At 52.5% G+C, this 21,065-nt stretch overlaps 6 protein-coding genes across 6 annotated transcripts; 4 read left to right on the top strand and 2 right to left on the bottom strand.

Annotated features, from left to right (window-relative positions):
• Positions 1-1,162: 1,162 nt before the first annotated feature.
• Positions 1,163-2,716, bottom strand: VDAG_04902 (uncharacterized protein; the record flags this gene model as incomplete). Its single annotated transcript, XM_009654506.1, has 4 exons — positions 1,163-1,654; positions 1,713-2,147; positions 2,205-2,389; positions 2,536-2,716. The coding sequence occupies 4 exons, from the start codon at positions 2,714-2,716 to the stop codon at positions 1,163-1,165; spliced, it is 1,293 nt and encodes a 430-aa protein (XP_009652801.1).
• A 1,295-nt stretch (positions 2,717-4,011) lies between these two features.
• VDAG_04901 (uncharacterized protein) lies at positions 4,012-4,957 on the top strand (the record flags this gene model as incomplete). Its single annotated transcript, XM_009654505.1, has 3 exons — positions 4,012-4,518; positions 4,575-4,646; positions 4,940-4,957. The coding sequence occupies 3 exons, from the start codon at positions 4,012-4,014 to the stop codon at positions 4,955-4,957; spliced, it is 597 nt and encodes a 198-aa protein (XP_009652800.1).
• A 434-nt stretch (positions 4,958-5,391) lies between these two features.
• VDAG_04900 (uncharacterized protein) lies at positions 5,392-7,978 on the top strand (the record flags this gene model as incomplete). The annotated part of the gene is made up of 6 exons (XM_009654504.1): positions 5,392-5,508; positions 5,606-5,818; positions 6,008-6,109; positions 6,176-6,276; positions 6,469-7,443; positions 7,618-7,978. The coding sequence occupies 6 exons, from the start codon at positions 5,392-5,394 to the stop codon at positions 7,976-7,978; spliced, it is 1,869 nt and encodes a 622-aa protein (XP_009652799.1).
• Positions 7,979-11,669: 3,691 nt separating this feature from the next.
• VDAG_04899 (uncharacterized protein) lies at positions 11,670-12,250 on the top strand. The gene is made up of 2 exons (XM_009654503.1): positions 11,670-11,985; positions 12,033-12,250. The coding sequence occupies exons 1-2, from the start codon at positions 11,803-11,805 to the stop codon at positions 12,201-12,203; spliced, it is 354 nt and encodes a 117-aa protein (XP_009652798.1). The 5' UTR covers positions 11,670-11,802; the 3' UTR covers positions 12,204-12,250.
• A 3,540-nt stretch (positions 12,251-15,790) lies between these two features.
• On the bottom strand, positions 15,791-17,259 carry VDAG_04898 (uncharacterized protein). Its single transcript, XM_009654502.1, has 3 exons — positions 17,012-17,259; positions 16,689-16,966; positions 15,791-16,641 (listed from the first exon to the last, which is right to left on the bottom strand). The coding sequence occupies exons 1-3, from the start codon at positions 17,210-17,212 to the stop codon at positions 16,548-16,550; spliced, it is 573 nt and encodes a 190-aa protein (XP_009652797.1). The 5' UTR covers positions 17,213-17,259; the 3' UTR covers positions 15,791-16,547.
• A 581-nt stretch (positions 17,260-17,840) lies between these two features.
• Positions 17,841-18,269, top strand: VDAG_04897 (uncharacterized protein; the record flags this gene model as incomplete). Its single annotated transcript, XM_009654501.1, has 2 exons — positions 17,841-17,844; positions 18,022-18,269. The coding sequence occupies 2 exons, from the start codon at positions 17,841-17,843 to the stop codon at positions 18,267-18,269; spliced, it is 252 nt and encodes an 83-aa protein (XP_009652796.1).
• Between the last annotated feature and the right edge of the window lie 2,796 nt (positions 18,270-21,065).

The following is a 21,065-nucleotide window of genomic DNA, read 5'->3' as shown; positions in this document are numbered from 1 at the left end:
TGCCAGCAAGGGACGATTTCAGACGTCGTCCTTGGTGGCCTGAAGTTGCGCTGGCCGGAAGCTGCGCCGGCCGGAAAACATGGCGGCGAGACCTGGCGCCGGCAAGGGACGATTTTGGACATCATCCTTGGTAGCCTGAAGTTGCGTTGGCTGGAAGTTGCGCTAGCTGTAAATCGTGTCGGCGAGGGATCGTGCCGGCACGGGACGATTTCGGACAGAATCCTTGGCGGCTGGAAGCTGCGCTGGCCGGAAACCGTGGTGGCGAGGATTCGCGCCGGCAAAAAACTATTTCCGGAATCCTTGGCGGCCGTAAACCGTGGTGGCTGGAAACCGTGTCGGCGAGGGATCCTGCCAACAAGGGACGATTTCGGACGGAATCCTTGGCGGCCGGAAACCGTGATGGCTAGGATTCGCGCCAGCATAGTATTATTAGACGTTGTCTTTTCGGACGTCGTCCTTGGTGGCCGGAAGCTGCGCTGGCTGGAAAACGTGGTGGCTAGGTACCGTGCTGGCGAGGACTCGTGGCCCACCAAGGGACAATTTGGACCATCGGACCTGGCGGCCGGACAATGCGCTGGCTAGAAATCGTGCTGGCGCGTTTCATACCGGCGAGGGGCCGCGACAGCAAGGTCAGGATCTTTTTTCGCATCTTTGACGGCCGGAACCCAGAGATTGCGAGGCAGAAGCGAACCGCGGGTTAAGTAGGTAGGAACGATCATACTAGGGGTAGAATGCCTCGCATACACATGCGGCATTAGACGAGGTACATCATTTGAACAGGAGTCACTACGGGTGGCGTGATCAAATCGCATAGTTTTTGTGAAAGCTCTCTGAAACCAACCCATGATAATGAGCATCGGCATTGACACGTTTCAGCCGATACCTTACCCGTCCTCATCACTATTATCTCGTAGCAGCCCGCCTCTTGCGTCTTGGCCGCAGACTTAGAGGGACCGGTAATGAACGTGGTGGCCTCCAGTCCTTTGAACCTACTCCAGCAGCTCTTGCGTTTCTTGTCCGCACAGGTCGCTGGCGCTTTGGACGTTCCATACTTCGCCCGGGTGGACTACACAGAGCTTTATGCGTCATTTCTGTTTGGGGGTGAAGTTCTGGCTGCCTCGACCGGCTCGAATTGCCCTGGGTTGGATGTACATCCCATTCATCAGGCATGGACTTCTCCCATTGTCGATACTCCGGCCATTCGAAGCCCCAAAATGCGTTGAAGATACAACGCCGCACGAATAAAGAGGGTGACGTCGAAATTCTTTTCCGTTTTGCATGTGAACCATTGTGGAGTCAGGAAAGGACGGTCGCGGGCGTAAGCCTTGGAGTACTGGCGACCACACCGTCTGGCGACAGGCTCTCCCAACTGTTTGATTGTGAACGTTGGATTGCTGACCTCCTTCTGTACAAGTCGTGCTTCATCGAACACCTGGACGACGAGATCCACGAGATCGTTGAAATTCTGCCCATATTCGAAATACTGTGGCGGCCGAGCAGTCAGCAAGAACTTGGTAGCCGCCTCTCGATCCGGATTTACAGAGCAGAGCCGCGAAATCTCATCGGAACAAAACCCTAACTCTCGGGCTCGGAGAGCAAGCTGATGCCAGGCTCCTTCGTCGTACTGGCGAGCCTCTGGCTTCTCTTCGCCGTCCTCCATCAAGGGGTTTTCTTCTGAGAGCTCAACGATGCTCTGCATGATGTGAAGAGACAAGATTTAATAGCTGTTGAGGAATTCCGAATCGAAATCGGAGAAGAGTGGGTCCTCGAGCGATGTAAACGCATTCCTGGCCATGGTTCTGGTCGTAATCAGAGAACCGTGCTTGCCGGAAATCAACGCTCTCATAACGCCGGACCATTGCTTCAGATAATAGTAATCTCTCCGAAGAGTGTAAAGCGATGGAATCAAGTAGTTTGTACTTCCAAGTTGACACTACTTGTACTCTCGCAGGCTCGTCTGCCAAGCCCTTGAGTACCATATTGCTTTGCACAGCCAGCGAGACATGAGCACCGTCGCAGCGCGACAGTCCAGGGGCGCGGAGTTCAAACTCCTTCACTGCTCTGTCGTCCACGAATTTCAGGGAATCCTCGGATCCCATGATACGAACGAACGTAATGTATATGTGCATCAGGTAGTGCATCACTTCCTAAGACATAAGTTAGTAACCGTTTGGCGGAGGTTGAACGCATGTTCGGAGCCGCACCTCGTCATCCCTTGCAATGAGGATCTTGCGCCAAATGCCTAGTTTGAAGCCTTGACGTTGTCCTGGGATATTCAAAACTTTCAGGAGCACCTTTCCCAGCGTCTCGTGCTTGCGGAGTCGTTTAGCGATACTGGCTTTGCCTCCATCGAGTCTGCTCAGCCATCGCTTCGCATTCAGCGAGTCACCTGGGTGGCTGAGGATATTCCAAAGTATGAACCCCTCAGGAAGGCTGTTTTCTTTCACAGAGCTGTCAGGGATGCAAGAATTTATCTCCGCGGAAGGATCTTCACAATCAGCTTCGGACTGGTTGATGGGACATTGGCAAACCTACCGAACAGAAGGTCCTCAAACTTTCCTAAAGCTATCGAACGAGACTGGCTGTCGAGATAGTCGGCCCGGATGCCGGACGGCAGGGGTAGAGCAGTATTGACGTTTGAGTCGAAGGGCTCCAACCCGTCAGACGTTGCGCCCGCAATGAGGTGGGAGGGAACAAGGTGACGGCATTCTTCCATTTTGAATGTTCAGCAAGAATTGTTAAAGGCTTGAGAGTAGGTAGTAGAGGGTAAAGGGTGATTGAGGGATACTAGAGACCCCGACGTCTGTTATTTAAGCCGAGGGGGTGTGGCGACTCTTGTCCCACATGACGATGGCTGGCCATGCTGATGGACATGCCTGGCCTCAGGTGTCCTCCCAGCCAGAAATGGGCATTCTCTGACCCCCAAGGTAATCTTGCGGATGCCTGTCAAAAAAAAAGGATTCGCCAGCATTTCCAGAGGAAATTGTGTGCAGACAACAGCTACAGCCAGTATTACATTCGACCCTAGAGCGTCATACTCGATTTATCGATTTTTTTGAAGAGGAACGCCCACATGCTCCCGAAGCCCCCCCTCCACAGCATTTTGTGAAGGCCAACCCGCGCCCCTCCAGTACCGTTTCCCGCCAAGCGAGCCCGAGAGGGGATCAGGAAGGGAATCTCAGACTGGTTCAAGGCTGTAGAAATCGTATCCAAGGTAGATGGGAGAGGACAGAAACGATTTGTTCCTTCGACCTGTCCAAATGTGTCGCTGCCAAAAATAGATTGGGTATGGCATCTGGCAGATGAAGGTATACGTATTTGGACTTGAGGTAGATAAAATTGGCCACAATAGAATCAAACGAACGCGTCCTTCGGCCCCAAGCCTCCTGGGGCAGTTCTAGATGAATGCTTCGCCGTCATTTGGTTGATTCTATCTGTGTTGATTCGAGCTCTCCGTCCTACCTAAATAGAACTCGGCGCGGGCATCGTTCGGCTCGGTTGTAGCCGAAGCTAGCCCCCAATTCCCCATAAGTGACCCGCCCCGTCAGACTGCAGTGACCAGTGTTCACAGGCCGGCCAGGCTCTCCAATTGCTACCTGTCTAGATCCACAGTATTGTTGCCGGGCACAATACTCAAACTGCAGCGGTTAACGCCTATGCTGCGTGGTCGCTTATTTTCCCCGAGACGTGCTTCGGAGAAGAACGCCAGGGCGATCGCATGAACACCGTCACCAGGAGCTGGACCGGTTGTACCACTCCCCTGTGGTACTCCATCGATCGCGACGCACGATGGCAATTAGCCAGCAATCGGCCCAGTGATAATGGCCGATTTTGACTATGCCGGCGAACGCTCTTGGCATAAAGTGGCCAAAACCAGCCGAGAGATGGTGGAACTGACCACCACTGTCTGGTCCCCAAGGTAGGGTGCGAGGACGCGTATAAATCAAGACTCGCAAGCATGTTGAAGACTATGACACGCAGACAGCAACCATTGCCATCATTTGAGTCACCATGTCAGACGCAAAGCGCCATACTCGTTTTATCGAAGAGGACCTTGTGGAGGCTCGTCCCAAAGGCCCTCCTCCAAGTCCTCTTCAGAGCACTTCGCAAAAGTTATCCGGCGTCGAAGAACAGTCGGCATCGCCCCCAAGCCGTTTCCCTGCTAAGCGAACCCAAAAGAGGACAGGGGGGGGGCTTGTGCCAGTACTCGCTGGGTCGCCTTGGAAGCACTATGAAAATAGGCACCGCCTAAAGTTCGGCCATTCCTTTGCCGTTGTCACTTCGACCATAACACGACGGCCCCGTATGATCCGTTCGATCACGGGGCCTAGCAGCGACGAACAGATACATCGCCTCCGCCACCTGTTCCATCCGAACATTGTCGAAAGCCTGAAGCTCTACACCTGCCCACAGGAGGGTTACTTCCTCGTTTCCGAGTTTCTGCCAACCACCCTCGAGCATCTCTACCAAGCGCCGATCTACCCCACCGAGCCAGAGCTCGGTTCCATCTTACACCAGGTACGCACTCCCCCGGCGATATTTAGTAAAGTAAGCCTCTACTCACAATATCTTAGGTCCTTACCGGTATCAACTTTCTGCTTACTAGCGGTCTAGTCTATGAGCAGGTGTCGGCTGCCAACTTGCTGGTGAGCTACGACGGGAAGATTAAGATCTGTGACGTAGAGCGTTGCACCCCGGACGGCGATATATCGAAGCTTCTAGATTCGTTTATTAGATTGATGATGAAGCTTATGGATAAGGAGAAAAGGGGGGACGGGGTGGCTGGCCTAACTCGTCCTGATCGTTGGTCTCACGAGGCAATTGACATGTTCACTGAAGCCGTCTCAAAGCCTTCTGTCAAACACCTGCTTGAACATCCATTCCTACACAAGAGAGAGGAGAAAGACTTAGAATGGCTTGTCTACTTTGTCCTTATCAGAGCGCGACACCCTCCTGATTAGAAATTCGGGGAACGAGGATTATGGATCAGATCTCTCAAGAGTTTAACAAGCACGCATCTCCATCGTAGCCATCTTCAGTCTCGCTACTGTGCATGTAACGATTCCAATTGCCATGACGGCGCGCACTTCCGGCACGGCATCAACTCTGTGACGACCCCCGTCCACTAGCCTTCGCATCGTGTGCACCTCCCTTGCTGCTTTGCAAACCCGAGAGTGCGAAGCTTTGTAGCCAGGCCACTGCCGCAGCAAAGCCCACTATCACGCATGGTATAGATAACGACTCACGCCAGACCGGCAACTAGGTTGCTTTAAATAGATGACCAGTTCAGCCTGGTATAAAGGGGTCCGTCCCCAGCACCCCTCCATTCCGCCTCTTCAACTTTTCACCACCCCCCCCCCTCCTCTTCAAAGCCGTAACACTGCTGTCGCCATGGACCGCCCCAAGAAAATGTCTGGAAGAGGACCGGCCCCGAAAAACTACATGACACTTCAGGAAGGCGTCGAAATCCCCTCCTCAATTGTGAACGACAAACCGGTCAACAAGAACGTCGAAAACATCACAGAAAAGAACTACGAACGCCAACTGCGAAACTGGGACGACTTGTGAGTGTTCGAATCGATCTCCGCAGTGATTGTCTCACCAGACCAGCGTCGAAGCGTTTGGCCCGCGGAGTGTGGACTCTCTTGAGGATCTTAAGGAGTACGTTCTGCGTTTAGGTCTGGCAATGAGAGCTGGTCTGCGACCAGAGCAAAAGCTTGCCGCGAAGGGCATCAAATCGTACTGGAAAAAGTTCACTGCAGGCTACAACCGCGAACGGGGCACCATACCGAAAGATCATGTCTTATCCGTCACCCGTGTACGTAAACGGTCGGGTCGTTGCTGAAAGATGAATGGCTGACGTTGGCAGCTTATCGAACCGCGGGGCGCCTTAGGCAAACTCCTCAACCTCGTGGCAGACACAGGACCCAGGCGCCATGCCACTGCAGAGGTGTTGACCTGGGCAGGAGAGTTTTCTTGGACTCTCGACTGGAAAATCTTCGCTCAGCCTAGACTACGTATAGACCATTGGACGGTTCTCCAGGCCGCTGCATTCACCGCCGCCCGGGTCTCCGATTACATTGAGTCCTCTGCTCGATACCAGAGCAATGTAGGACTCCACTACAAGGTAGCGTTTGTGGCCCGACATTGCTTCAAGCCCTGACCTGTGTCATAGGATACAACTCTTATTGTGTTCCGAAACGAGAGCGGGGAGACTGAGTTCGGCCTGCAATTGACGAAGTGGCTGAAAGGCAGACGCCATGAACCCAGCACCTTGTGAGAGAAGCACCTGGAATGATGACATGACGAAGTTCGGACATCTAACCAGAACAGGCCAACCCCAGATATTCACGAGCGTGGCAACTTGGAGGCCCAGCTGCTCTACATGAACCCCATTTTGTTTCTTCTGTCTATTTTCTGCTCCGCAGGAGCCTTGAGAGACTACATGGGGCTGGATGGACTAACTAGGCTTCTAGATCTGGAAGTTGGCCCTGGTGAACCAGCCGTGCATATTCGGTGGCACACAAACGTTCTCCACTCGCCGATTTTCTCAGGCCCCAGCGAAAGGATCATGACTGCGAATCTTTTCTCCTCCGTATTGCGTTCCCTATTTATGAGAGCGGGCTTTCCGGACCCTCCAGGACTTCACTGCTTCCGGGCAGAGGGCCTCACCAATATTGTTTGTGACATGCCCTGGACATTCGCTGGTGCTGGACTTACGAGTGTAGATGCGAATCCCACCTACTCGGACATCCAAAGACAAACGACGGCCGGCCATGTGACCAACTCCATTCAAGCGCGGTACTACTCAAGCCGGAACCCCGGCATCGACAGCCAGGCGGCGTTTATGCGCACGCAGGCTCGGCTGATGAATATAGGGGAGCACTTTCGAAACCTCGAGATTTCATGGGAACCAGAACTGTTGCACTCCCTTCCTATCAAGAGGAGAGAAAAGCTGGCAATGACGGAGGAATATCAAGATATCGAGGCCAAAATCCGAGGATCTCCAACGAGTAAGCCCAAGCGGCTCATGGACATATCGCCAACAGAGCCGACAGAATTGGAGGTCAAGGCTGACATCAAGACTTCGCCACCGGTCGAGACGAAAGATTCGCCTCTCGCCCATCCCATTCGAAAGCTCAGGCGTGATCTTGAAAATCTCGAGAGAAGAGAGTTGAGCGAGTTATGGGAGGAGACTTCCAAGAGTACAGTGGTCGGCAACAAACGCGCGTTTGTCTGTAGAGGGGTCAACCGTCCCTTCACGCGACTCCGGTCGATCATGCCCCTCCGTGGACAATTGGCGGATCTCCTGATGATCAAGGCACGCCTCAGAAGCCCTGAAGGAAGGGCATCCCTTGAGGCATTGGTCAAACTTTACCAGAGCAAGTCAGAAGTGGACCGACCTGGGTTAGGAACAACCTGCCACTGCCGCAGGTTAACTTCGTGAGTACATCCTGCAACCTCGTGGATGGGCAACCCTAACTAGACAGTGACCATCTGCACGTCTATCAATGCACCAAGAAGCATGTCGCGCGCGCAGAGTTTTGTTTCTTTTGCAACCAGTGGCTGTATGAACCTGAGGCTTGGGAACAACACTGCCACAAACACCTGACGCAGGACCACATCCCAATGGAGCTGTCCTGGGAACGGGTTGAGACGACTTTTTTACCAGGTTACTGCCCTTTCTGCCTATGGGATGCAAGACTCGGATGCTCCAAACGGCTACAATCGTTCTGTACCCTGCCCGATTGGGAGACGCACATCAGAGGGCACGGCGTCTCATGGCAGGCGCGATGCCCGGACCTGCGCTGTGCGGAGACGTTCCCCGACGGTGACTCCTTCCAGAATCATCTGCATGACCTGCATCATGTACCGAAAAGGCTCTTTAAGCCAGCCGAGACAGGCTTCAAGACGGGCTTCAAGAGGGGGGTTGACGATGTCACCCATCAGGGAGTCCCAGCCAAGAAGACAAAGATAGGAGATGCATCAGTCGAAGCGCATTTTGTCTTTCAGTATTGTAGCGTAGAGGAGACGAAACCGGACAACAGCGGGCTGGAATGAATTTTCGGAGCAAACAGGACATTCTCTATTCTGGGAACGGATGGTTCTGACCACCAAGGAGGACGGACTCAGCCACGGCCGCCCGCTGAGTTGTAGTGTTACCCTTAGATAAAGGAAGTACAGAGAAGATGAACGATCCGCTCAAGCAAACCACTCCGTCAAGATGCCCTCCTGGCTGCCCATTCTTTCCATGTCCACTCCAAAGAAGCAGTGCAACGTGGAACGGGCGGAGTGGCGCACCAAATGCCGAGAAATGTTGGCACAGCATCTCGCGACACGACTGGGCATCATTCTGGATCCGTCGCACGTGAGATTGCAGACATCCCGCGAAGATGCCTACGCTTGGCAGGTTCTCCCCGAGAAGCAGTACTTGTCTGAGAAGAATCTCAGCAACCACTCTATCCGCGCCTACAAAGAACTTTGCGACAGTGTCGGGGTCAGTTTCGAAGCTGTGCTGAAGACCAAAGCACCGGCTTACCCTGGCCAGCAGATAATTGTAGGTCAAGCGTTGAGATGGCCTTGATTCCTCCCTGACTGTCACTAGAGCGCTGCGCCGTCCGAGCCTTTGAGCTTTACCTCGAGGATCAACGAACTCGAAGTGCAAAATGCGTACATGTCTCAACAACTGCAGCTGCTCAAACTCCAGCTGGAGGCCGAGGTCAAGCTGCGGCTCAGTCTGGACGATAAGCTGAAACTGTCTTACGAGAGGAGCGACGACCTACAGAACGATTTGAAGGCTGCAGCCCGCGGAGAGGGCTATTTTAGGGACATGGCCGTGAAGTACTCCCAGGGGATCGCCCGGCTAGTACCAATTCTGAACGAGCTTCAAGAGAACCCAGGCATAACGGGTGACGGGTTTCTATGAATAGTAGGAAGGTTTGGTACGCTACTAGTATTGTATTTAAACAAGTTTCTAGTCTCCTCTTGATCTCAAGCTTGATACTTTGATCCATCGACGGTGTTCCGCAAGCCATACCAAGTGACCCAGCATGAGACGACTCGCATCCATTTTCTTGCTGACAGTCAGCGCGGTCCTTCTCCTAGTTGGACTCGCCAGCAAGCAGATGCGTACCAAAGGCATCGTCACCGTTCGACTCGACGTGCCGAGCCTTCTTGATCTCCGACAGACCTTGGGCCTCCCTGATCTCCCCAAATTCTCCAATGTCCCCGACCTTCCCAGTGTCCCTGATAGGGTGGAGAGCGTCGCTACTGCCATTGCCACCCGGGTGTCCGATGCTGTGAGCCAAGCAACTGGCTCTCTGGGCTCCATAGTCGATGGCATTCCTGATGAGATTACCGTTGGAACAGAGCAAGTCTGTTACGGACAGGGTAGCGCAACAGAAAACTGTCGAAAGATTCCTTCTGAGATCTCGGAGTGGTTCCCGAGGCCCCTCGACATCATCTTAGACATCACCCCTGTGGGAGGTACTCTCTCCACGGTCCTCAAAGTCAAGCTTTACGCATGTCTCATCGCAACTTTTGTGGACGTTCTCGTTCTCGTTCTGACACTCGGAGGCCTCCTACTTGTTGATGTCGGCATTCTCGGCATCTTCTCCCGGATTCCAATACTAAGGACTCTGTTGGTGGTGGGGGCCAGTCTTTTTGCCTTGGTTCCCCTCGTCTTGGCGTCGATGGTGGCGTTCTCTGTGCCGATGCTGCTTCGCAAGGTTGACGCACTCGAGGTGGATAACGGTCCTTTCTTGGCATGTCTTGGGGCCGTTCTGGTCTTGGTCGTATCGGCTGTTGTTTGCTGTGTTTTCCGCCGTCGTTCGTAAGTGCCGGGCTGGACCCGGTCTGTTCTCCGCGATGAGCTCAAGGCTCCCCTGTGCATAGTCACGGCCGTAGTCAATAAGAGGACGCTTTTGGACGTTCCGTTTTTAGGTTCGATGCCTGGGGGCGCCTTTCTACAAAGCTGGGATCGTCCCGTTTCTCCAAGGACGGCAATTGCTTCACCCATTGCCACGCAGTCAGTGATAACCATGGACTCTTTAATTGACGAACTTCTTCTACGCCTAGAAGACATGGAAAATGCCGAAGACAAGGCAAAAATACACAAACTAGAAAAGGAGTCGTTGATCCTGCAACGAGAGATACATATCGCACACAAACGCCTCTCCGCCAGCATCGCGCTCCTCAAAGAAACCACGAAACTCCTTCATATCATGTTTGCCATTGCCCGAGCCCATGACGGGAGGAAGGTGCAGGCGGAAAGCGGCTGGGGGTCGTACTGGGGTATTGCTCGGGAGTGCGAGAAGGCAGTCGTCGAGATGGAGGCTATTGGCCCCCATCTCCGGTGAGTGACTTCCTAGGAAGTCACATCGTGGGAGTGGCCGTGGAGGATAGGGACTCTGCATCCCCGACGCCGGAGTCGGTTTTCTGTACCATGCCAACCAGATCCAATATCATGCGATTTTGCTCTCGGTAGTGCGCCTCCATGTCGTTCGACCAGGTAGTGAGCTTATCGACCATGCTGTTGGTTTTCTGAGCGGATGTGGCGAGATGCTCCAGGCGGAGAGAAAGGTATCCAACAGTCTCGCTGCTCTGTTGAAGCGAAGCGTCCAGATACTGCACTCTGGTGGCAAGAGATTGAGCTTGAGCGACGAGAAGCTGCAGTGGCGAGTGCATCTCCGTGTCGAAAGGTATGAGAGCCGAGTTCTGGAAGGCCGGCTCCCCTGATGAGGCTGCAAAGTTTCCTTCGTTGTCGGCTGGCAATTCCATGTCTCCACTCATACTGTAATTTCCAGGAGAGAAGAAGCTGGCGGTTTGGTCCTCCTCCGGCAGGAATATAGAGTCCATTGTCGGTGCGAACATGAGAGAATCAGCATCGGTGTTGTTGAGAACAGCCGCGAGATCCATGTGTGCAAGCTGGACGGTGGTGGGGTTCACTGGTGTCTCTTCTGGCTGGCTAGAGTTTGACATGATGAAATGTTGGTGAAGATGGGATTTGGTATGTTTGATGCCCAAAAATGTCTGCCAACCTCGTTGCACCCCAACGGGTAGTAGCAGTATTTAAGTTGCTCAAGACGAAGACATGAGTTCTGGGAAAAGCTACGGTTGCAAAGATAGATCAACCTAGTGTTTCAAGAGGAAGGCTCAGTATTCCACAGAGGCAGCAGCAAGGTTGGCCTGCCGCCTCAAGGTGTCGAAGCTCCCTGAAGATGGAGATGAAAGTTGTCATAGCCCCGGCGGTTAGGCTACGCGTCAAGGCGGCTACGGAGGTTCCGCGCTCGGATATCGCATGGCAGGCCGACTCGGGATCGCCGTGGTGACAGAAAGGGAGTCGTCGTTAACCACCAACGGGCATCCTTTCGGAAGACGTTTCCATCCGTTCTATTCGAAGAAACGAGAGGGCATCTTGACCAACATTGACAGATCATGTGAAGAGCCGACAATGTGGCGGGGTATGCTGTTGGTCACTGCCCCCAACTGCCACTACCGGCCGGAGTGGATCCTCGGGTGGCCCCCGCAATCGCTCAGGGGAAAGATAGTGCTCGGACCACCTCCTGTACCATTTCGGTCGCTAAGGTGATGTTGCTAAAAGCAGCCACACTCGATCTTCGATAACGAGGGGGGGTAGAACGGCCAATTTTGGCATGTCTCCTTTCGACCATGAGCAGAATTGTACGTTGCGCCTCGATATAAAGGGCTGCTCTCCGTGAGACAGAGACCACAACTCTTCGTCTCAAAACAACCTCCTCCTGCATACCCAGACAAGCCCAACTACCCACGACGAAACATACCATGGATACCCCACTAAAGGTTCGGCGCAAAAGACGGGGACTGAGCTTGTATAACAAGATCTTCGAGTATGGCGAGCTTTTCGACATGAACATCACCATCATCGCCCAAGAGAGAGCCAGCGGGGACTACGAGGTCTTCCAGCCGGTTCGGAACGATAACTGGCCTCCCGCCATGAGAGACATCGTAAGACAGCCATGATTGATCTGGAGGATATCAACTGACCAAGACAGCGTCCTGAGATTCTCCACACCGGCCGCCCGATCACACCCAAGTGTGGCAGGGGACGTCAATCCAAGCTAAGAAAGATAGAGAAACTGCTCCAACAGCGCAAGGTGCCAAAGCCGCCGAAAATCCAGAAGATTGAGCGTGGAGTGGAGGAAATCTCTCTGGATAGAGCCTGAGTCTCGGGTGAACTTTGATAGCCCAATTGAATACCTCCTTTTCGCCATTCGAACAGGGTCAAATCCAAGTGACGTGCATGATGGCTATGCAAACACATTGGGGATTGCTTATTGATCATCCTCGTTATTCCATTCGCCCGACAGTGGCGAACTTTCCCCTCTAGAGTTGGTGTGCACGCAACCCCTCCATGTTGGTTGACATTGATCCCAGATCGTATGATTCAAGGTGTTGCCGCTGCCGCACAGCCTCCTTGAGCGCCCCTGGAATGGCTCTAGTGCTTATCGGGCCTGAGAGCGCCGACCCAAACTGTCGGGTCGGCCCACTGTTTAGGTATCTTCGGATCGCCAGTGGCTAGTCATATCCAGCCTGAGTCCAGATGCTCACAGCTGGGACCAGCTGCCGTGGTATGCTCTGGTTAAGCACAGTCACTAGGCTTAACGTATGCCAAACCAACGTGTCAGGGTTAGTCAGCACGACCCCGGCTCGTGGGTTGCTGGGTGGCTGGACCGTGACCCCCAAAACCAAGTGTCACGAAACGCGTCTTCGTTCACAGGGATACATTTCTTCCTCCAGCGCGTCCGGACGTTATGGACGATTAACTGCGGTCAAAGATCATCAAGGATAATCCAATTGGGAATGGCCTTGATGCCTTCCGCGCTTCATTCGTTTCTGTCTGCGAAGGCGCGGACGCCTCGCGCGCTCCAGACGCCATAGACCGGCTCAGTCACGAAGGTAAGTCCGTCTGACGATTCTTTTTGCTGCTCTCCTGACTGGTATACAGAACTCCGGAATCTTGCGCTCCTCTTTCTTCCTTCTCTATAACGTCTTCTAGCTGCAGGCCTGCTCCATTCAAAAACAGGTCGCGGCACCCTCCGAGCCAACCTCCTGAAGCTTATTGCTGCTATCACCTCCGACGACTTCGACTTCGACCGCATCAAACCACTCCTGCGACTGACCGTCGCTGACGAACCCGATGGTGCCCTTTGGAAACAAGTCGACGACGCCGTAGTCGAATCCATACCGACCCCCCGCCCGACAACGTCTTCCTTCCAGCAAACCCCGTAGCTACGCAATACTAGCAGCTTTGCAAACTCATCCAAGCACCGTAAATACGTCGATGATATACTGAAAGAGGAACTTGGCCCTCTATATATTGGGCTCCCCAATTTTCACGACACATACTTTGGAGATGTAACCGACTTCGAGACGGCATCCAAGGCTTTCTTCGAACAGTGCCGCCAAGGTAGCGAACCGGATTTTGAAGCTGGTTGGGCGGGATGGCCCAAAGATGCAAACCAGGATGACGTCTTGAACTGGTTTGCGGGTTTCAACGAAAAGTTAGCGGCATTTACCGATCTCTCTTAATCCACTCCAACACGTCGATTTAGACCAAGACTATTGGCAAAGCCCAACAAACCGATTGACGGTTCTATAGGAACACGAAAGATGGATATTAGGTTTGTGCGCGGACGACATTCAAAGGAGTCGAGGTATCACTAGTCTCATATTCTCGTACCAGGAGAATTAAAGAGCAACCCGTCCGCCGATAAAGCCTCAGAAGCATAGCTAGACCTTGGCAGGTACGCGAGGGAGGTGCTCGCTGCGCAGGATAGCCGTCGCTTCGTCTTAGGTTTCACTATTTGCGGATCCTTCATAAGGGTATAGGAATTTGACCGGCTTAGGGGAATCGCATCCGACCAGTTCGATATCAACACAGATAGGCTTCAATTTATGTACACGATCTTAGGGTTTCTGTGGATAAGCGAGGAGGAGCTAGGGTTCGATCCGACAATCATAACGGAAAATACGGAACGGTTCATCGAAATTAACCGGCATAGTTCGATAGAGCGAATCATCATTAACGAGGTGATGCAACGTACGCGTTATATCGCCGGTCGAGCGACGACTTATTGGAAGGCTCACCTAAAAGGGCGTCCGGAGGTTCTACTTATCATCAAGGATTCATGGCAATACCCAGAACGTAATAAGGAAGGCGACATAGTACGCGAGGTAACTTCGAAAGGCGTCGTAAACGTAGCTCGATACTATTCCCACGAGACAGTTCAGATACGTAGGATGAACGACGATATTCGGAGCAATACTCGACGTAGACTAGATATTACTAGAGCTACGAATTACCGGCTAGATCGTTCGATACCGTCACCGAGCATGATCGCATCGGGGCCGTCGCGGAATAGCCGCAGCAACAACGCTACTGGCAAGAAGCGATCGTCCAGCCAAACTGGCGCGGCTCTGCCCCCAGCAAGCGATCATATTCGGCATCCCCAACCAAGGCCGACAAGAAGGCATTACCAAACCGGATATATCGGCGTGTTATTCTGTGTGACTATGGAAAGCCTATATATACGGCAAGCACCCGATCCGCTCTTCTCCTCGCACCAGAGGGCTGCATTAAAGGACATGAGTCCTTACGCAAGGCCGGCTTCCTCCACCGAGACGTCTCGGTCAACAATCTCATAATCAATGAGGACGCTATTAACCCATCTTAGACTTCATTCTTAATCGATCTTAATCTCGCTATCCGAGACTAACGAGAGGGCGTCTCAGGATTAAAGGGAAAAACCGGAACGAGGGCTTTCATAGCAATAGGCGCACTTCTAGACGAGCAGTATTCTTTCATGCATGATCTCGAGTCATTCTTCTGGGTCCTTTTCTGGATATGCGTCCACTATAATGGGCCAGACGTGAGTAAGGTCAATCCTGAGTTTGACTAATGGAATTACATTAGCATAGACTTGTTGGTAAAAGAGAAGAAGGGTCAAGTATCCCATAAAGGGGACTTTATCAGGTCTACCGGGCAGAATTTCACGCCACACTACCAACCATTGATACCTTAGGTTAATAGATTACGGAAAGTTGTATTTCCGAACGGTAGGAGGTGGGAAAGAGAGGATACGGGATTATATAGTCAGATAAGGAAAATCATTGCTGAAGCTCGGAAGGATCCAAAGGTGTTAGCGGAGGGGTCATGATGACAATGACATTGCCTAGAGCCTTCGACATGCAGCACATCGGCGTTACGTAGTCAAATTCCACTTCTTGTATGTGATGCTGACGGCGATCACTATGAGCTTAGATCCGAGGTGTCCTCCCTAACCTAATTATCGCCTTCCGCCCAAGTAACTACGATTCGCCCCCATCCTGCCAAATCGTAAATGAGGTAGATCATGACTAATGAGCCGATTTTTCTCCGCCTTTGTGTACATCCGAGAACGAACAAGGGGGTCTGGCCTGTGACTGGGTATATTATCCGAAGATCGACCGCCGAATGGCATACAAGGGTTCGACGCGGGGTTTACGATATGATCTCATGAACACTCCGGCCTACACCCGACACAGCATTTGGAGAAGGAAGATGGCACAACGATCATTTGAATGTCAGGATTGCTGTGAACGTTTTCAGACAGGTGACGAGCTTCTGAAACACGTACAGTCATATCAGGTGAGAGCCTCCATGGCGATCAAGGTGGCGTGCTCATGAATGAGGTGGCAGGCCCGCATCCGCCCACTACTTCCACTGTTCAACAAGGTGTTAAGCCTTCTGGCACATCGTGAGCCGGACTCTGGCAGAGAAACAGAATTCGATGATGACGATGATACTGAAGAAGACTATGGCAGACCGGTTTCCTTACGAGGATCACGCCTAAACTGTCCACATCCCGTTTGCGGGAGAAGATTCAACAGAAGGCAGGAACTACGTCGACATTATGGAATGCGTGAGACTGCTGCCACTTTATCCCTCATGCGTGCAATAACTGACTGTGAGAAGATTGCAAATGCAATGAAACATGCCCCTCCTGCTCTAACACGTACGTTGAAGCAAGCAGGTTCATGAGCCACAAATGTTGCAGAGAGAGCTCAATCAGTCCACAACTCAAAGGTCAGCGCGATAAACTTCGCAAACGGATTGAAGGAGAGTTGGATAAACTCCTGCAAGCTAATGGCACAATCCACGCAAACGTCAACCGGAAGCATGACAAAAGAAAGGCATCCCTAGCTAGAACCACTGCTGGGCAATATGCCACACTGGGAACAGGCGAGTCGCATGACCCCATTTCCAACGATTACTTGCCGCATTCTCCAGAATTCCTACTCTTACCTCAAACTCTGCCAACTCTGTCTCAGTGGCCTGAAGCGCCGGCTACCCACCACGAAGCGTCTCGATTCTACCAACCTTTGCTCTCTACTCTCTTTGAACAGGGTGCCGGTTCCGAACAAAGACTTGTCTCAGCTCCCCATATGGCGTGGCACCGTTTCGTGACGGAGAGCGTCTTTGACCCATCTTTCAGAGATGAATCTTGGGGCGCTTCATGCTACCCCGATCAAGCTGGATCCTTGGAGGGGGGTTGCCGACAACCATAGCCTTTGGCAAAGCCTTTGGTAACGGAAAACGCAAGTCGCGGATGCACTATTAAGCTGCTTTCGGGTCAGAAGGGTAAAGAAGAGAGGAGGCGTCCACGTACACTCCACCTTCGTCCCATTTTATTTTCTTGTCTTCCAAACACCGTTTTCTAAGATAGGCGTATGGAATTTGAAACAAGCCATTTGATGCTGGCACACCGATCAATTCTCCTGCGGGGGACCGATGAGAAAACTCTAGTTCTGTTTTTGGTTCCCACATGAACACCAAAATTCGACCATCTTGACCTTCTGCTGTCGTGAGGGCATAGAAAACGCCCGGGTCCGAGCCGAGGGGGAACGAAAAGGCTTCTCGATAGGGCGCAAGGATTCTGTATAGGCGCTACAGAGTATGAGCAACTATCTGCTGATGGCTTGGAGTACTCACTGGGTCTTTCGCCAGCACTGGAGTAAATGCGTCCAGGCCGGCGTCCGGGTCCTTGCGCAACTGGGCCGCTAGCCTTCCAATATCCGCATTTGCTTGATAGAAAATGCCGTTCTCTCGGAAAACGGCTATCGCGTCCTCGGGCGTGACTGCTGCAGACACCTGGGTTTCTTCGAAGATGTCGGAAACGGTTTGCGGAACCATGACTTGATCTGTGATGCCAGGGATATCGATAAAGTTGGCTTTGGCCTGATGACAATACAGTTTCATGCGGGGCAAAGCCCGCAACGACTCTCGTCGACATTGGGTCCACACTGATCCGAAGATTCCCCGAAAATAGACTTTCCTCTCCTTGGCAACAACATCCTGGGAATCTACGATTCAATGGTTACTAAGCAGCGGTATGATTCGTCCTACAGTGGCGAAGATACATGATCACATGGTCCTTCTCCAACAACTCTTATTGCAAAGCATTCTCCCTTGAGTCCGCACACCCAACGATGCCCAACGTCCCGGTACATAATGACTCACATGCGACGAGCTATTCCTGATAAATGATGCGAGTCTCCCTCCCTCACTTGATGTCGGTTGCAAGATTTCTAATTCCTCGAAGTTCGATCAAAGTCCGGTCTTGACACTAAGCGAAATGTCAGAAACGAGCTGCGGTTCCTGTAACGACGGCATCCAGCCCAACGGCGCAATCTGCCCGTTCTGCGGCAAGAAAGGAGGATGAGGGTTGATTGAGCTCTCACATCTCGTAAGCCTACGAAAGTCGTCGCGACGAATCCATGACTGATGTGTGTAGGCTCCCAAGGATCACATGTTGGCCAGCATGGGTGGGTGGTTAAGGGGGACAAATTAGTTGACTGGGATAGCAACATCTAAGCGATGACAGGAATAGGTAGAAGGCTGTGTCATACCAAGCCTGCATTCAGATTACTATTGTATTATTTGATCATCACCATTCTCCTGAGATGATTGATGAATTGCGCACTTATGTTTATCGTACACAGTGCACGCGCACTCGACAAGGGTGCACGCGCACTCGGCAAGGTGCACGCGCACTCGGCAAGGTGCACGCGCACTCGGCAAGGTGCACGCGCACTCGGCAAGGTGCACGCGCACTCGGCAAGGTGCACGCGCACTCGACAAGGTGCACGCGCACTCGACAAGGTGCACGCGCACTCGGCAAGGGTGCACGCGCACTCGACCCTGTTGTGCCTTGTTGATGTCCCTAGCGCATGCCTATGTACTCGCTTAAATGCATTTATTTATCCTTAGTTCAAGGAATGAGGTTTGTGACAGAGGGCATATTAATGTTGCCCCGAGATTGACATACAAAGAACCAGCGCTGGAATGAGCAACTTATGAACTGTTGTTGTCAGATACTCGATGCCTCATGTATCGTATTCGTCACTTCTGGCCGAGTCCTCATATTAAAAGGACCTCTTGATGGTTGTAACTTGGTTGATCCTTGTTTTGTACTGGTTCTGTCGAGTGACAATCTTGACCCCACTCCTTCACCGCCCTGCGGCAGAATGGTGAAATATTCAATAAACCCGATTTCAGACACCCTTCAAACAGATCCAAGCATCAATCCGACACGAAATTGAACGAAGTGGGTTGATTGTTGTTGTTATGGTACAAAAGGAGACTTTCCTGCAGTCACTCCCGGGCGACCATTGGCCACAGTTGCCAATAACCGTAGAACGGATTGAATACTACCGGGGCGGTAGCTATAGAATGAATGCATCAAATGAGGATTCTGCAGACCCACAAGTGTAAGTACCCCTGGGTCGCAGAAAGAACCATGCCTGATCGGCAACACACCCCCTCAGATGGGCATGAGAGCCTGTCTCTGACCATCTGGACAACTGAAGGTCAGGCAGTAACCTGTTGAAGGTTTGGGTTGTAAGTAAAGTCCCCTTGTGAACGGTTGAAGTTCTCTAGGTAAGTGCACTTGTGAAGCCAGTCACAAGTACGTCAGTCAAGGAGGCGGCCAAAGTCGAGCACGCTGTTCACTGATGGACCGCAGGCACGCACCTGCATATTCAGGAGCTGAACAAAGTTCTGGTGCTTCTGAGTCGTAAGGATCTTGGTAAGCCCGTCGCGTACCATTTTGTCGGTGCTCACCCAGTCCACGGAGACCTTCCCCTGTCTGACTGTCTGTCGGATCCAAAGACGATGGATATCAACGTGCTTAAGCTTCGTTGTGGCTTGAGGTCTTTCGCTGGTAAGCAACGACAGAGTTTGGCGGTTGCCACAGAACATTTGGATCGGAATCTCGCCACTAAAACGTAGCTGAAGCTCCTTGAGCAGGCGACGAGTGGCGATGTAATTCCTTGCCGCAACACTGAGAGCAACCAGCTCAGCTTCGGTGCTAGAGGTGACCACAGAGCGCTGCTTTGTAGCCTTCCAGTCAATTGGGCCTCCAAAGAGCATGGTGGTATATCCTTGGGAACTGAATCTGGTGATGGGATCATCGCCGAATGATGCGTCGCTAGCACAATACAGCGATGGGGAATAGTCTCCTGATCCTCCGTAGGACGGCGAGAGGGTCCTCGTGCGATAGAGGTAACGGAGACAGTGATCTGCCGCAAGATGATGAATTTCTGTCGGCCTGAGAAGAGACTCTGCAAGTCTCGAGGCAGCCTTGGCCACATCAGGTCGTGCTGTGGTTGCTGCGTAATTGATGGAACCAATCTTACGTTGGTATAGGTGAATGGACTCAGCAGAAGCTTCATAGTCCTTTGGACCCGGTGCCGGATCTGATGACAAAGGTGTCAAATGCCCTCTGGTGGATGGCTGGAGGTTGAGGTCCTTCATCTTTTCTGTGATGTAGTTCTCCAGAGACAGCCAGAGCTTGCGCTGGCTACGATCTCTAATCACTCTGATGCCTAAGAACCATCTGACCTCCCCAAGTTCTCGCATCTCGAACAGAGACTTGAGCTGGTTCTTCAGCTCCTCGGCCGCTTGGCGATCCTCTTTGCGGTTCATGAGAATGATGTCGTCCACGTAGAAGAACACGATCATGCCTTTGCCCATGAAAACACAGTTGTCTTCCTCGAGAGCCACAAGGCCGATCTTCCGCATGGCTTCGGACAACAGCTTGTGCCAGAGAAGTGGTGATCGGCGCAAACTGTACAAGGCTCTCTTCAGCTTGAAAATTGTGCGCCTCTGTGAAGCGTCTTTCTTCTGTTGCATGTCCTGCATGAGCCCCAGCCCTGAGGTGCCCAGACGTAGACTGTCTCGTCGAGGTGTGCATTTGGAAAGGCGTTGACGGCATCCAGCTGGTGCGTGTCTAGGTCAAACTCTGCACAGATGGCCATCAACGTCCTGAACGTCTTGGCTGCCAGTGTCGACGCATATGTTTCCATCTCATTCTTGGGTTGTTGGTCTCCTCGAACGCAGAGCCTGGCCTTGAACTTGGTCACGTAGCCGGTGGAGTCAACCTTGTATTTCCAGACCCATGTCAACCCGAGAACCTTGTGTACCTCCTGGTCGACCGATTCGAAGGGGACTTGCTCAATTGTGCCCATGTTCTCAATGGTGTTGATCTCCTGTACGCTTGCCTCCAACCACTGCTTCTTGTGGTCAGAACGAAGCATCTCCTTCCAAGATCTTGGCTCTGCAGGCATATCTGTTCGGAGAAGTGGTTTCTTGTTCGATGGAGTCTGGGTGTGAAAGAATGAGTATTCCATGGCCACGTGTGACGATGGAGGCATTTTCCTGCTGCCGCGGGCTCCTAGAGCCTGGTCTGTGGGGGTGCCGTCCTTGAACTGCGACGGCTTTCTGTCTCTGGCGCTCCTCCGAGTGCCTTGGATTTGTGTTGATGGTGACGGCTGTAGGGCTGGTCTGCGTGCAATCAGTGGCCGGGCCTCTACAGTCTCCGTCTCGTCTTCAGCTGAGCTTTGATCAGCTGGTGTATATCTCATGAGGTGTTGATTCGGGGCTCTGGGCTACTTCAATGGTGTCTTGAATAGCCTCGTCAGCCATTTAAATAGTGTCTAGCCCGGGGGTAGGGTCATCCGAAGCTCTTCAGCCCCTTGAACGATGT

The sequence above is a fragment of the Verticillium dahliae genome, genomic scaffold (genome assembly GCF_000150675.1).
Source record: "Verticillium dahliae VdLs.17 supercont1.8 genomic scaffold, whole genome shotgun sequence".
Taxonomy (NCBI): Eukaryota; Fungi; Ascomycota; class Sordariomycetes; order Glomerellales; family Plectosphaerellaceae; genus Verticillium; species Verticillium dahliae.
Note: the sequence above shows the minus strand (reverse complement) of the source record. Positions and strands in the feature narration are given on the sequence as shown.